The 16,730-nt window shown below is 34.6% G+C and overlaps 1 protein-coding gene, 1 long non-coding RNA gene and 1 pseudogene across 4 annotated transcripts; 1 reads left to right on the top strand and 2 right to left on the bottom strand.

Annotated features, from left to right (window-relative positions):
- The first annotated feature begins 486 nt into the window (after positions 1 to 486).
- On the top strand, positions 487 to 7,292 carry LOC146903285 (autophagy-like protein). 2 transcript variants are annotated; one of them, XM_085733826.1, is made up of 6 exons: positions 487 to 758; positions 978 to 2,322; positions 3,077 to 4,769; positions 5,017 to 5,237; positions 5,932 to 6,145; positions 6,688 to 7,292. In XM_085733826.1, the coding sequence occupies exons 2-6, from the start codon at positions 1,379 to 1,381 to the stop codon at positions 7,078 to 7,080; spliced, it is 3,465 nt and encodes a 1,154-aa protein (XP_085589952.1). In that variant the 5' UTR covers positions 487 to 758; positions 978 to 1,378; the 3' UTR covers positions 7,081 to 7,292. The 2 variants fall into 2 exon arrangements, with proteins under 2 accessions (XP_085589952.1, XP_085589951.1); XM_085733825.1 differs by having other exon boundaries at positions 487 to 2,322.
- A 2,264-nt stretch (positions 7,293 to 9,556) lies between these two features.
- On the bottom strand, positions 9,557 to 12,352 carry LOC146903284 (uncharacterized). The gene is made up of 4 exons (XR_015022003.1): positions 12,218 to 12,352; positions 11,023 to 11,088; positions 9,836 to 10,686; positions 9,557 to 9,740 (listed from the first exon to the last, which is right to left on the bottom strand). It is a non-coding gene; the product is annotated as an uncharacterized LOC146903284 (long non-coding RNA).
- Positions 12,353 to 14,934: 2,582 nt separating this feature from the next.
- LOC146903283 (serine protease SPPA, chloroplastic pseudogene) lies at positions 14,935 to 16,711 on the bottom strand (annotated as a pseudogene). The gene has a single exon (XR_015022002.1). The product of XR_015022002.1 is annotated as a serine protease SPPA, chloroplastic pseudogene (transcript).
- Positions 16,712 to 16,730: the final 19 nt, after the last annotated feature.

The following is a 16,730-nucleotide window of genomic DNA, read 5'->3' as shown; positions in this document are numbered from 1 at the left end:
AAAAATTGATACAAGTGGGACGGGTTAATGGATGGATTCGTTAGGTGCTTAAATTCAAACTGATCCAAATTAAAATAGTGAACCGATCCAAATATCGAATATCGCACAAACCGAACCGCATACATATATTTTAATACATATTTACATTTTTTTTAATAAATATGACATATTATATTAGGCTATTGTTTTAACTTTTAATTCTTCTAATACTACATACTCCATCCGGTCACATTTATAAGCAAAAAACAAATATATTAGTTATTCAATAAACCTAAAAAATTATTTTTTGCTTGTAAATGTGACAAGAGGGAGTATATCATTTTCTTTAATTTTCTCAAAACAAAAAATCATTTTCTTTAATAAATTAAGTGATTATATCATCACCGTGAAAAATTAAATAGAAATCTAATTAAAAAAATTGATTAAATTATTTAATAAATAGTTATTGATGAGGAATAAATGCATAATAGACTTTGGATTTAAGGTATTGTTGCAATTAGAGAGGAGAGAGAGAGAGGAAGCGGAAGGGTTGCTTCTACTTATTTGCTTTCCATAGAAGCTTCTCTGTGTGCAATTTTCAACAAAAAAAATTTGGGGATAGAAGAAGAAAAAAGAATAATAAAATTTTTTTTTTAAAAAATTGGGTAGGGTATATAGAGAGTGATTCGTAAGAAAGAAAAGATCATCGTTTGGTCTGGTTTCGTTTCGTGACAACGTTATTGTTCTGTTCCGAAATTCATCATCATCGTCGTTCACACGTAATCTTCTCTAACTATCTTCTCCAAGATTTTCGCCTTATCTTTTTCCCCTTAATCTATTTTTAATCATAACTGTTCTATTCTGTTCCTCAATTTCATTGTAAATTATTCGAATCTCACTTTCCGGGTCGGGTTTTCATATTTTCCTCTCTTTTTTTTGGGCATTTTTGGTTTCTTCATTATTTGTTTTTTTTCTGACTTGGGTTTGCTTTTTACTAGGGTTTTTCAGAAGATCTTAGGTTAAAGTTCGTGTTTTTCCACGAATTTCTCTTCTGGGTTTTCTGAAATTTTGAGCTTCAATTCAGAATATTTATTGATCACAAATTTCGTTGCACAAGTTTTTTCTTTCTGGGTTCTGGTTTCACTAATCTGAGAATTTGTTAGGTTCTTAAATAGAAGAAAAAAAAATTATATTGTTTTAGGGTTAAAAAAAAAAAGATCAGGCCTGATTTGGTTTGGTGGGGTTGTGTTTCACTTTCAACTATAGCTGATAGTTTGATTTGTGAAACCCTTTGTTTGGTCTTATTTGATTGATTTCCTTTTCTGGTGGAAGAAAGTTTTATTGTGATTGAGGTGTTGTTGTGTTGATAAGGAATTACGGATTTGGTGGTGTTGATAAGATGAGTTCCAGCATCACCGGAAGTTTGGTCAATGGGAGCCAGCTACTTGTTCATATTGCTGAGAATGGACATTCCTTTGAGTTGGAATGTGATGAGAATGCGCTCGTTGAGGATGTTATGCGGTCTATTGAATCTGTTACCGGGATCAATTTTAATGATCAGCTTGTTCTTTGTTCGGATTTGAAACTTGAGCCGCAGAGGCCGTTGTCTGCATACAAGCTTCCATCTGATGAGAAAGAAGTGTTCATTTTCAATAAAGCCAGGCTTCAAAATAATGCGTCTCCTCCACCACCTGAGCAAGTTGATGTTCCTGAAAATTTAGAGCCTCCATCGCCTTCGTCCTCCCATGATCCACACCCTCTTGATGATGCTTTGGATCCTGCTTTAAAGGCTTTACCTTCTTATGAGAGACAATTTAGGCACCATTATCATCGGGGGCATGCAATTTATACTGGCACATCGATGAAATATGAGCATTGTGAGAGGCTTTTGAGAGAACAGATGGTTCAAGAAAGAGCAGTGGAAGTTGCAAGGTGTAATTTGGATCAGTATTATCGAATTATTAACCAAAACTATGGGGATTTCATGAAACGTTATATGCAACAACACAGAATGCACTCTGATCTTCTGGTAAATTTTGGAAAGGATGTTGAGAAACTAAGATCCATCAAACTTCACCCTGCTTTGCAAACTGTGAATCGTAAATGCTTACTGGATTTGGTGAAGGAAGAAAACTTGAGAAAGTCGGTGGAGAATTGCACCAGCTCCCACAAGCAGTTTGAGAATAAAATGTCACAATTTAAGCAGAGTTTTGGGGAAGTGAAGCATCGTGTCGAAGACTTGTTGACCATTGGGCCTTTCTTGGCCACCAAGAATTTGGAGCAAGCAATTAAAGAACATCACAGATATATAAATGAACAAAAAAGTATCATGCAATCTCTGAGGTTAGTTTTCTCTTATTTTCAGTGTTTATTATGTGCTCTTTAATGCTTGGTTAGGAAGCATCTAATGTTAATGTATCAACTTGACCTTGACGTGTTATCCGGTTTTGTAACTTCGTTACTTGTTTCGTGAATTTAATATTCAAATTTTGGTTTGTGGCTTATATGTGGTTTGTAGCTTTAGCTTATATGTTGTGTTAGTGGGTCCTATCCCTACAAATTTTGAACAATTTCTGCAAAGTTTTTGATCAGTTCCATGACAAATATGAAGCTTTTACAGTTGAGACTTTCATTTTCTAGTTTTTAGGACTGATAGTTATCAATACAGCAGAGAAGTAATAAAATATGAATGTCATTTGATTCCGGATGTCACTTTCTGTAATCTGTACCCATATTGTTTACATAATTCAATTCACACTTATACTTCTCTGTTTTTATTCTTCTTTTGAACCATTTCTGCAAAGTTTTTGATCCATTCCATTACGAATACGAAGCTTTTACAGCTGAGACTTTCACTTTCTAGTTTTTAGGACTGAGTCTGATAGTTTCACAATACAGCAGAGAAGTAATAAAATATGAATTTCATTTGAATTTGATTCTGGATGTCACTTTCTGTAATCTGTACTCATATTGATTACATAATTCAATTCGCTCTTGCAATTCTCTGTTTATATTCTTTTTGTTTTTTGGATACTGTCACTATATTAAATGTTATCGGCACAACTTATAAATTACATTTCTTTGGGGACTTTTGCAGCAAAGATGTTAACACTGTAAAGAAACTGGTGGATGATTGTCTGTCTTCCCAATTGTCATCCTCGCTTCGTCCTCATGATGCAGTTTCAGCCTTGGGTCCTATGTATGATGTTCACGACAAAAATCACTTGCCTAAAATGCAGGCTTGTGATCGTGCTATTTCGAAACTACTTGAGTTTTGCAAAGAAAAGAAGAACGAAATGAACTTTTTTGTGCATGATTACATGCAAAGAATAACCTACGTTTCTTACCTCATCAAAGATCAGAAACTACAGTTCCCTGTATTTAAAGAGGCGATGGTTCGACAGGATGGTTTATTTGGGGATTTAAAATTGTTCCACAGTATTGGTCCTTCGTACCGAGCTTGCCTTGCAGAAATAGTGAGAAGAAAGGCTTCTATGAAGCTGTACATGGGCATGGCTGGCCAATTGGCTGAAAGGCTTGCTACAAAACGGGAGCTTGAGGTCTCGAGACGGGACGACTTTATGAGAGTGCATGGTTCGTGCATTCCCAGGGATGTGTTATCATCTATGGGGTTGTTTGATTCTCCTAACCAATGTGATGTCAACATAGCTCCATTTGATGATGGTTTGCTTAATATTGACATATCTGATGTGGATCGTTATGCTCCTGAGTATATAGCAGGGGCTACTTACAGGCTGGAGAAGCATGGTAGCTTTAAAAGTGCATCTGGTTCGATTAGTGATAGCTCTCACTTGGCTGAGGCTGTAGATATTTCAGGTAACTCATTTGAGAAATATGATTCTGAGGACCTCCTTGATGACAGCGTGTTGGTAGAAATTGCTGGAACCTGCAAGATGGAGGTTGAGAATGCAAAACTGAAAGCTGAGCTTGCTGCTAGAATAGCTTTAATATGCTCTCTATGCCCTCAGATAGAGTACGAGTCATTGGACGATGAAAAGGTGGGGAATATACTGAAGAATGCCACAGATAAGACAGCGGAAGCCTTGCATTTGAAAGATGAATATATCAAACATGTTCAGTCCATGCTCAAGATGAAGCAGATGCAATGTGAGTCATACGAGAAACGTATTCAAGAATTGGAGCAGAAATTGTCTGATCAGTATGTGCAGGGGCAGAAGATGTCCAGTGTAAATGATGCTGCCGACTTTCCTCTTCTTGCTGGTAGCGGGAAGACAGATAATTGCAAGTCAGAATACGTGAGTGGTGAAGCAAATATGCCTTCGATATCTACTACCGAGCCCATGGATGAAGTTTCATGTATTTCAAGTTCCTTTGATGCAAAACTTGGTTTGTTCACAGAACGTGCTGGTAAATCTTTAGATGGTGTGGATGAAAACATGTTGGATTCATCTGGAATGCAGAACCCGCATCTCGATTCATCTATGATGGAGCCTCACCGTGAAGAAATGCAAAGCAGTGATAAAGATAAAAAAGATAAGATAACCGGACAATTGGGTTTGTCACTAACAAACAGTTCCACTGCTGAGAGCATGCCTGTGTCACATGATCTTGTACCTTGTGGCTCAGTGGTTTGTCCAGACTTGGGTTCCAAAGTAAATGATGACAAGTTGTTGGAACTACAAAGTGCACTTGCAGATAAGTCAAATCAATTGAATGAAACTGATATAAAGCTTAAAGCTGTTATGGAGGAGGTTGCTGTGCTCAAAAGGGAGTTGGAAGCAAGTCGGAAGCTACTTGATGAATCTCAGGTAACAATATGTGAAATTGAACAAGATACATATCATTTTAGAGTTGCAAAATTTGATTTTATACAAAATGTTCTCAGAAAGGGCTCATTTTTTTCTATGTTTACTATTTTAATGTTATTTTCCAATCTGTCACTGTTTTCCATCTTTTTTATTACACAAACTAGCATTCTACTGGCAATTCATCTGAAAAACTGTTCATTCTGCGCTTGCTATTTATATCTTAATGTACTTTTCCTCTTTTATATAGATGAACTGCGCTCACTTGGAGAATTGTTTGCACGAGGCGAGAGAGGAAGCTCAAACACAAAAAAGTTCTGCCGACAGGAGGGCCTCAGAGTATAGTTTATTGCGTGCATCTGTTATTAAGATGCGGAGCTTTTTTGAAAGACTCAAGACTTGTGTTTATGCTCCCGGTGGTGTTCCTGATTTTGCAGATTCATTGCGCAATTTGGCACAATCTTTGGCAAAGTAATTTTCTAACATTATTATCACTTACATCATGAGAGAATCTGAAGGCAATTTTTTTTTTAAAAATTACATCTTCCGTCCCCCGGTCGCATCCTTTCTCCATTAGAAAAGAAAACTGTTTTGTCGTGGTAGTCTGGTAGCAATGAAAGTATACCTTCCTCACTCATACAGTTGAATTAAAAACACACATTTTAGTAGTTGAGATATTCATTCTACTTTATTTTATTTTTTTTGGTTTCCATGGGTCCCCTTCACTAGAGGTATTCCTATTCGAGGTCCGTGGATACCTCTCCCAGCTATGATTTGAACTTTGGTTAGCCAAGTTGTGGGAGTCTTGCCCCTTCCGCTAGATCCAACCCCCCTCAGTCATTCTAGTTCTTTTAATACTCTAATTATATCACATGAATTGTGATAATTATGAGGTCATCAATAAGTGCATTGGCTTTCAGATACTTGATCAGTCTGAGAAAGTTCGAATTTTACTTTAAAGGGATGGTTGTTTTCTAAGTGATGCCTAAAAAGTTCCTTGCTTGTTCGTTATCAATCATTTATGATTGTGGCAAGAGGTTCTCTATTTTCAGTTAAAAAAAAGCTCCTTGTTGTTTGTTAAAAATAAAACAGTATTAGACAGCTGTGCTTTCCAGTGATATCATTAATTTATTTATTAATTTTAACAATATTTTTGTTTTTTCAGTTCTGCTAATGACAGAGATGATGATGATATTGTCGAATTCCGAAAATGTATTCGAGTGTTGGCCGATAAAGTTGGCTTCTTATCTACGCACCGCGAAGAATTGCATGATAAATACACCAGAATGGATGCGGCCAACAAACAGCTCCGCAAAGAATTGGAGGAGAAAAGAGATCAGGTCAAAACTTACTACAATAAGCTTCAACTTGAGAAACAGGTAATTTACTGTCCTTATGTCGGTGATGGTTCTGTGCTTGTTTCTAAACAACATATGGCAATAAATTACATATCTGATTGGGACTTGGGTATTATGGGGTGCCTAAGTCCCACATCAAATCTTATGCAATGCTCAGTGGAGTACTTCAGTGACTTGGTTCTTCTCCCTTTAACAGCTAGATTTTAAGGGAGGGTTTCCCAAGCAATGTTGTTATATAGCAGCTATAGTGGCGCTAAAACTTAGCAGAATTTAACTAACTGCTATTGTTTTGCAATAATGCAAAGTATTGTCTAATAGCGGCCATAGTGGACAACATTGCTATAGCACTGTAGCGTAACGACATTTGAACAAATCATTGTTTTCTGTGATTTGCAATTGACAACTCTGTTTGCAAGTGCTGGGGTGCTTATCAATCCTCTCCCTTTAGATATCTTTTCTTGATAGCAGGAATAGGTTTGGTTACAACTGCATGATACGAGTTCCACCTGTTACATATTCTGGACTGAGATACTTACTCCGCTTATGATTTTGTTGCATTACAGGCGAATAAAGAGAAAATTTCTTTTGGTTGTCTGGAAGTTCATGAGATTGCCGCCTTTGTGCTGACTCCATCTGGACATTATGAGGCAATTACAAAGAACAGCTCTAACTACTACTATTTATCTGCTGAATCTGTGGCACTATTTACAGACCATCTTCCAAGCAGACCTAACTTCATTGTTGGACAAATTGTGCATATTGAACACCAAATTGTGAAGTCACTGCCGGAGCACGGTAGGGCAACAACCCCTGACAGAGGGACTACTGACTGGTTGACCTTGAATTCAGGATCAACTCCAAATCCATATGGTCTACCTGTTGGATGTGAATATTTTGTAGTGACAGTAGCCATGTTACCTGATACCGCCATTCGTTCATCCTCTCCTACTTCCTGATCCTGCTTCTTCATCATGGCAGCAGCAGATTAGACGTGATGGAAGAATTTAATTGTACATAAACAACAAAATTCAAAGTCCAAATGCTCATTATGAGTTCTGAACTAGTTAATCATTTGTACAGCTCTCTTTCAGTCCCTTTTGTATATATTTCTTCCTTTTTATGGTATTGTATAAATTGTGAATATTATTTACAACTTTTTTCATTTGGACTTCTGCTTTTCATCTCTTTCAAAGTTATCTTGGTTTAGTGAAATTAGAATCTGCTGTCTCAGTTTAGAGGTTTGAGTGGGAAGATCTGTATTCTATAGTGTTGGTAAATACAGGATTTAGTGGCACAATAATTCTATTATGCAACGGATCAGAAGGTATCAATCTCCACCCATCTAGTCTGCAAATATCCTAGAACTAGTATTTCCACCCGTGCAACGCACGGGCTAGAAAAGATTTATTGTAGTTTAAATCAAATACTTATAGCCTCCCATGCTTTTTGAGGAATATGAAATTGTAGACTTAATTAAATAGAAACTTAAATGAAACACGTGTAACTCGATGTTTTAAAGGAATATGAAACTTTGGACATTTAATAGAAATTTAAATCAAATACTTTATAGCCTCCCATGATGCATAAATTGATAAGTAAAAAGTGGCAAAATATTTACTTAGTTAACGTTATACAATAACATAAGATATGACGGTAGACTCATGTTAGTAGAGAAATTAGAAAGTTGTAGAAGTAAATAATTAATTAACTAATAGAGACCATCTATTATTCATATATTATTTAGCACTGATGAAAGAAATACATATAGTTTCCCTAACTTCCAATTTCCTCCCTCAGTCATCTAAAACCAAATTGCATGATTTTAAAGGAGTACTCGGCCTATGCTGTATATAATGATGGATAAAAACAAATAGAATTTCTCATGCTACTAAAGACTTGTGGCTAAAGATGGTAGCCTTGATGTCTCCTTTGAGTGTTATAGAGAATTCCTCTAAAGGAGCAAGAGTTGGTTGAGCAGGGATTTGAGTAAGTGCATATGGTGATGGAGTTTCAATGTTGTCAACCATCCTAAAAGAAATATATGACAATATTCAAATAACGAATTTAATCCGGCCACAGGCATTAATCTAAATTGGTGAAAAAATACTATATTTGCGGCCAAATCAGCGTAAATTAACATAATAGATCTGACCAAAGGCGTGATAGGTGGTGTATGAAGTACCTGCATGAAGAGGTGTTCAAATCCAAACCGATCCAAAATAAAACCGCAAACCGATCCAAAAAAACCGAAAACCGCAAAAAACCGAATATATTTGGATGCGTTTGGATGTTGTTTTGTAAAAACTGCTAAGATCGGATCGGATTTCGGATCACTTTTTCAAAACCGAACCAAACCGAACCGAACCGCAAAAATAAATATTAATGCTTATTTATTCTTTTATTAGTATTATATATTGCATTATTATAATCATTGTTAAATTGTAATCTTATATATTCCACTAATTTAATCTATATTATTATTACTTCATATGTTTCAAAAATAATTGATAATTTTCATACTCAAATTTTAATTTTTTAATTTATTTTGCATCAAACCTATTATTTTTACCATGTTTGTGTAATATTAATATTAATAAAAAAATAATATATTTAAAAAAAGAGTAAATAAAAAAATATATTTTGCATTTTGGATATCCAAAAACCGATCCAAATTAAACCGCATATATTTGGATCGGTTCGGTTCGGATTTTTTTAGAAAACTCATCCAAACCGAACCGAACCGCATGTGATTTTTATTTTGGATCGGTTGACATTTTGCCTCAAAACCGATCCAAACCGCACCGCGAACACCCCTACCTGCATGCGTCGCCTTCCATGATGAAGTGGTCCCGAAAACTTCGATTGCGCTGAGAACGTGATGTTGTGTGAGGACAGATCGATCGCACGTATGAGAAGGAATAGAGTGAAAGAGATAGTTTGTTTCACTTCTAATGGAAAGTGAAAAAAATCTGGAAGGTTAATAGTTTTAAGTAAATAAGTTTTACTTTGAATTTTCCTTTAGGGAATTAATAATATAAATGGGCTGAACATCCACAACACTTGCTTTTGGCCCAGTAGTAACTTATTTACTTTTACACATGAGAAATTACTGATTTCTTTTATTTGAGTATTAGGATAAACAAAACAATAAGTAATCTGAGTCTTGTATATTCATTTATTCTAACTTATAACCAATTTAAAATTGAATTCATCTAGGATGGTTGAGTCCAAACAATGAATGAAGTTTAGATTGTTATATTAAAATAAAGTACTCCTTGGTAGGCAACAAAGCGTGAAATTTAATTTATGTGAGGACATATTGTAGGAGATTAAATATTACACAATTCTTTTTTTTTTTTTTTGAAGGAATTACACAATTCTTATGTTGTTAACATTAAAAATACTTAAGGTAGTGGGATGGATTATATAAAATAGTACCAAGAAATTAACATTTATTTATTATATAATAAATGAAAATTACAAAGAGATTGGTCACATTACATCAAGATATAAAACCTACTTGACTACAAAACTATAGCCATTAAGGTTGAATAAGTAGACATTAATTAGCCAATGGTCTTTCTTTCTTGTCATAGTCAACACCAACTATAGAAGCCTGTCAGAAAGCAAAATATCTTGTGGTCAGTATGGATTTAAGATAATAACTTTAAACTTATGAACAATCACAAATTTAGTCCAAATCATACATACCATCTGGAGATTCTATGCTTTCCCTATGAAGTTCCAGAAATAATTCATTTAGAATCCTGTAAAAAAAATAATCTATGTTAGTATATGTGTAAAAGTCAAATATCGAAATAAATATGTATGTATTATATATAATTATAATCAATACCTTAGTCAACTGAGATGTAAAAACAACATACCAATAATAAAATGGAACATATAAATCTAATTCAAATAGAAAGGGAAACAATGCAGTTTCCAAATTAAATTAAAATAATGTTTCAAAGCACAAAATAAAATGATAATATATATTCCAATCTCATATAACAACCTAAAATCATTAGCCATGTCAAGAGTATTGCTAACAATAATGGTGGAGTATGCTAATTTCCTACTGTCAACAAAATTAATAGCTAACAACACTTTTAACATGGTAAGCAATGACATATATGTAGCCAGAATTCATGTGCAAAATGGCATATAGAGTAGGATGCTAATCAAAGCAAATTAAAGTAGAGATACACAGATCAACCTTAGATCTACACATATATCATTGCACTAACCAATAGAACAGTAAAATCATGTTATTGCAAAAAAATTCAGTTTACCTATATTAAAGAGTAGGGCAAGTATATCATTGCACTAATTTTCAGTTTACACTAAACAAAGGGATTAACAATCCACATATATTAAAGAGTAGGGGAATAAACCACAATGTTATGTGAATTCAATATCAAGATTAAAGGAGGTTAATCAATCTTTTAATCAACAAAATAAACAAAAATCTATTCATGTGTTACTTATCTTGTCTTGGGTAACATCCATCAAAACATCTTTGTCCATTCCAACTGATTTCAGAGAAGGAACTTGATCACCTACAAACAACCCATGAATCATTTCAATGTAAAATAAATCACGAAAAAAATGCAACTATAATTTAAAAAGTGATACCATAACATTTAAGAGTGATTAAAAGCAGTTAGATATGCATTATAAATCAGATGAATAAGGCTAATTAGATTAAAAACTAATGATATCGGAATTTTTATTGTTAGCGACATTTTGTCAAACACCTAGTGGGTGCTAAATTTGAAAATGCAAAATTAAAATCAAACCCACTAACATAATCATATAAATTCTATCATGAGTTTATCCTACCTTAAATATTAAGGAAACAATACCAAGAATAAGAGTCAAACTTCATATTGTACCTAGATAGTAGAAGAAAGAAATCTATGAGATATTGAATCCATTCCATCCTCCTTTGTCACAATACCCTGCACCCAAAAAAAAAAAAAATCAAAATGTTGCAAGCTCTTGAGCATGTTAGGCTATTAAAGATAGAGCAATGCTTCATATAAACTAAGAAGACCAAACAGATAAAGAGAATTCAGTTTATTACTAATCCCTAAATAGCAAATCAATGAGAAATTAGACAGAAAATATAATATTTGTAGGTAGCCAAACATTTACACCTCATGAATGCAAATAGCATAATCAAGTGAATTAGGCAGTAACCTTGATATTGCTTACAAAACGAAGTCATCTGTAAAGATACAAAACTATCACAGTAAGTTAGAATGAAAACTAATGACCTTGCTTCTAGTCAAAACTTATTTTAAACAACATGGAGATAAAGATATCAAGTCCATGCATTTGATGTTTGCATTTTAGTTATCTTCTTGCTGCATTTTAGGCGCATATTTTTTTTTTTAATCATTTTACACAGCTAATTACCTTGTCCATTAGCTTAGATTTTCTTAGTAGTCATTGTCTCATTGAGCTTCAAGAGCAAGAAAAATAGACATTGTCTACCAAAATACCATTATTAGCAAAGAATGGCATAAAGCCAACACAGCAGCGTTTTGAAACCAACCAACCATATAAATAAAAGCAAGCAGTTCGCATGTTATATATCATGCGGCTCATATATAAAAGCAGTATAAAATACAATGTCAACTTGAATCAGTCAAGAAATTATTATGTGCTACATAAATTATAAATTATTTTAACCAAAAAAAGATATTCATGGGCTTATGAAATACCCACTGATCATTTACACTCAAGAATATTTGGTTAATACTATTGGTTATAAACTTAAACAAATACTATTTCTTTTCAAAAAAGATCAACAATCTGAAGTAACTTGTGAAAAGTCAATAAATTTAGAACATGATATGATATAGGTTAATATTCTAAAAGAGGTGGGAAATCAGTCTCAATACTGCTACAACCATTATGCATAACAAAATACATTTTAAGGTTGTTGAATAACTCATTTTTCAAAAATAATCCACCTTGGTTCAAACAATTATACAGACACCTTATGGATTAAACAACTCATCAGCCTTGCATATACAAAATTAAAAAGGTCAAAACATAGAGCATTTGAATTAAAAATTATACCATAAAGTTGTAGTATTGATAAGAAATCCCTGGTAGCTTAGCAAATGCTTCAATCGCCTTAAAGCCCACCTGATTTGGAGAGAGAGAGAGAGAGAGAGAGAGAGAGAGAGAGAGAGAGAGAGAGAGAGAGAGAGAGTTAACCTCTAGTTCTAAATTAACAAAACACTCAGAATTGTTTGTTTAAATAATTCAAGACTTCAACAAAATCAAATAAACACTTAAAAAGGATGTTGGCTTCTGACATACTCTTACAAATTGCGTTTATCTTTAAATTTATGTGTGTGTGCCTAAGTCATTTTTATTTGTGTTTGTGACCATATTAGACTTTCTCCAATACTAAAACTAACAATATCATTCATTTTCTTATTGAGACATTCTCAAACACTTTGAGTGCTCAATTTCACAACAAAAAAAATCAAATTCAAAACCATGTAAAAATAAAACAAATTCAATAAAATTTAAAATTTTGACTTCTAAGATGGATGAACAAAAGAATAGACCACACCAATTTGAATAACATGAAGAAAAGAAACAGGAACATGTGGCCAAATTCATGAAGAAGTTGGACATATTTAACTTACATTTTCTCTACAAATTCATACAAACAAAAAGATAAAATCTAATAATGTAAATCTGAGTTCTGAATTCTCTTAGCCTTATAGATAGAAGAACTACCAAACTAATGACAACTAAAGCTCTCCTAAAACAAACCTTGAAATTAGAGTAACATCTGGTTTTATTACTCCAAAAAAATCATAAAAGTTACCTTAATAGCATGAAATCATGAAATCCTCATGCAGATTATTGTTGTCCTGGGAAATGGTTCGTAGAAAAAGAACCATAAGAAAAACAGATTAGATATAGAAAGGGTTAAACTCAATCAAACTTGAGAAAAACGAAATCACTCATTCAGAATCAGTAAAACGAAATCAAATCATATAAGAGATGGAGAAGCAAGTTCATACCTTTCAATGTTTGCTTCTGATTCGTGGTGCCTGGTGTTAGAGATGGGAGAAGGAACAGAGAAAGGGGTTGAAGAAACTGAAAGGCGATGGAATTGGAGAGAAAGGCGATGGAAACTGAAAGGCGATGGAAACTGAAAGGCGACGAGGGGTAATCAATATCATTACCTGATGAAGAAGAAGAAGATGATGAGGAGTAAGAAGAAGGCAGAGTGAAGCTATATATCCAAACAGGTAGTGACATTGGGAGTTGATGGTACAAGGCTTCTTCACCATGGCCATGCAATGCAGTTGACAAGCTTCCATTTTGAGGGTAATTGAAAATCAGATAAAATAAAACCCATTTTCAATGTGGTAGCCCAGTAAAGAAAGTGCAAGTTTATGGATAAAAAAAATCTAAAATAATCAACACTCAAGCAAAAATTTGAATCTACAGTGGAAATTATTTTAGCACTTTGTTAAGATCATTGATTATAGATAAGCTTTCATAATAGTAATGGCACAGACAGAGTATGCATCACCACCACCTTGAGAAAATGGTAATAATAACATGTTAACTTACAAGTACAAAAAAAAAACAAGATATTAAGAAGCAGTTACACCGTTGCTTTTTTGGTGTTTGTATTCTTTGGCAACCATTAGTAGACAGTTAAGGTGAAAACCAAAAGAAAAATGACAAGTGCTGGGGGGAGAGAGAGATGAGATTGTGAATATACTCATCAAAATACACATTTGCACCATTAAATTACAATAACATCAATTGCATAAAACTTAAATAAAAATAAAACCCTCCTCTCCCTAATAAATTACAATAACACAACTAATAAAAACATTATATTAGTGTAATATTTCCTCCTAGTTATTTATTATACCAACAAGAAAAAAATATCCCCCCTCTCCCTTTACGAATAATGAACACCAAAATCAACATGCAACCACCTATTAACAAGATATGCCTTAAAATTCAACTTTTCCCCAATTAATACTGCCTTAATCAACATCAACAATTCTTCTATCAAAATCAAATATCACAACTTATATACTTCTTCTCTAACTCTCCACTTGATCAAAATAAGCAGGGAATCAATAAATCCGTATTTAGCAGCCAATCAGGGAATAGGCTTTGCCAACAGTGGTTCCCGATCCAGTTCGTAGATGACAGTGGTGAAATGCCATTTGTTTGGCGGAAACGTCACTTATTGTTGTAGCAGTGCGCAGAGGACGAGAATGTGAGGTGTTCAGCAGAATAGATGTGGTGGATGGCCAATAGCAGACCAAGTGACGGCAAGAGAGGAAATCACGGAAGCATTGACCAGCGCCAGAAATAATAAAAAGTGGAATTATAGAGATGAAAAATGGAATAAGAGGCTGACCTTGCTGGAGATTCGGATTTAAAGTCAGGACCGTTTTGATAAACACTGCCCAACGGTTCCAAATTGTATGCTGTGATGTTTTTTCAATGAGGTGATGACATCGTGTGGATGGTTTTCTTTTTCTTTCTTTGTATCGGTTGTAGTGATGCTTTTTAATGAGAAAGGTAAAATACTCCTGCAATTCCACATTTTAACGCTTTTTTCCGACAAAGTTGGCAGTGCAAGTTGGCACTATCCCAAATTTCAAGGTTTTATTTATTTCCACATTTATTCTCATGAGACTGTAACGTGAACTGATTAGATAAGTAGACAGTTAAGGTGAAAACCAAAAGAAAAATGATAAGTGCTGGGGGAGAGAGAGAGAGAGATGAGAATGTGAATATACTCGTCAAAATAGACATTGCACCATTAAATTACAATAACATCAATTGCATAAAACTTAAATAAAAATTATATATTAGTATAATATTTCCTCCTAGTTATTATACCAACAAGAAAATATCCCCCCTCTCCCTTTACGAATAATGCAGTAACGAGTTGTGACCAAGAAGATTAGGATGCACTAACGGGTACTTCCAAAGAAGATTAAATTCCTCCTCCTCCCAGGGTAAAGTTGGACAGGGTATTGAGAGTTCAACAAGAGTAACCTCACCATTTTGAGGTATATTGGCCTTCAATTTTGCTATAGCAATAGCACGAGACAGCCCACCAATAGCATCAACCAAACCGAGAGATGTTGCGTCCTTACCAGTCCAAACCTTCCCCTTTCCCTGTGGAACCTCTTCCATTGATTTGGAAAAGGATCTATTATTTGGACTAAAAGAACCAACTAAGGTAAGATTTTCTGCAACAATAGCTCCTGCTCCCGTTGCTAAGTAGTATCCTGCACTTGTTGCCACATCAGATATTGAAGCAATGACGGGTATTTCGGCAGCAAGACGTTTCATTTCTCTCCACATATAATTAGATGCCCGAAATTTACCTCCTGAACTGTCAATTCGGACAATAACAGCCTTGAATTCTGTTGATGCTCTGACCCTATATATATTCTCAATAAACTCTGTTGCACTACTGATAGACCCTGAGACTCGAATGATGGCTATTAGTTCTTCTTCAGCCCTTGATATTCCAACAGTCGATTTACTAACGCGAGAGTATTCTTTGAAAGAAACAAAAGGAAGTGATCTCACCCCAAGCCTTTCCTTCAAGTAGGTGATAATATCATCCATATACAGTAAATCCGTTATGAAACCCTCTTCTTTGAGGTCTTCTACTTGATAGACACCTTCAGTTACGAAGTTAACCAAGTTTTCGACATTTTCTCTTTTCTTTCCGGTGGAAGAAGATACTACATCTAGCCAATTTGAGTAAATATTATCCATTAATGCAGTTGTTGTCTCGTGGCTAGAGTCAAAGTTGTGATAAACACCCTTAATAAAACTAAATTTGTCAACAGTGGGTCCATACAAATGAACCTCAACAAAAGGATGGGCATATATTTCTTTACATGCAGTAGCGACGTAATACTCTTTTACTCCAATTTCAGGGACATAAGCAAAGATAAGTTTTCCTGATTTTCTGAAATTTAAGATTTGCCTTCGAATTTCATCTAGTTTACCCCAACCAGTGTTCAAATTTTGGATATTGAGATATACAGCATAAATACGAGGATCATACATGGCTTTCAACAAATTATCGCAAATTTGAGGTAGAGATAATACCTCTGAATCGGTGTGTAGGGTGTCGGATATTATGCCGGACAAATTGATTTGAAGAACACTGCCGTTTTTAACACCCTCTGAGGGGAGTGCTAGTAGAGTCTTAAGTTTAACCAGATACTTCTTCAAGCCAGAGTGTGGAATGAAATCAAAATCTCCGGTTGGATAATCAACATCCTTGCCGGAAGAAGACGAAAATAAGTGGATCGGAGCAGAAGATATCAAGCGATCAATAATAGAAGATGATGGTGGCGGTGATATTGCGCTCGTGCGGTAGAATTTGAGGGGTTTATGAATGGTAGCAGGTGATATACAGCGATCGGCCATGAGAGATGAACGCTGTGACATTTTTCTGTAAATGTTACGGAAGCAGGAAGTGATGATTGTCATTTTTCTGTAACAATTAGGGTTTGTTCGTGAAGGAAAAGATAAAGTGGCGAAAGCTGCTCCATATATACAG

The sequence above is a fragment of the Medicago sativa genome, chromosome 8 (genome assembly GCF_051527215.1).
Source record: "Medicago sativa cultivar Bolivia chromosome 8, Bolivia_mono, whole genome shotgun sequence".
NCBI classification, from domain to species: Eukaryota; Viridiplantae; Streptophyta; class Magnoliopsida; order Fabales; family Fabaceae; genus Medicago; species Medicago sativa.
Note: the sequence above shows the minus strand (reverse complement) of the source record. Positions and strands in the feature narration are given on the sequence as shown.

What these genes read in the sequence shown, in the direction of transcription:
- LOC146903285 (XM_085733826.1), top strand. Translation starts at nt 1,379, where the DNA reads ATGAGTTCCAGCATCACCGGAAGTTTGGTCAATGGGAGCCAGCTACTT. An exon ending in AGTATCATGCAATCTCTGAG is followed by an intron (nt 2,323 to 3,076) that starts GTTAGTTTTCTC and finishes GGACTTTTGCAG; the next exon opens with CAAAGATGTTAACACTGTAA. An exon ending in TTGGCACAATCTTTGGCAAA is followed by an intron (nt 5,238 to 5,931) that starts GTAATTTTCTAA and finishes TTGTTTTTTCAG; the next exon opens with TTCTGCTAATGACAGAGATG.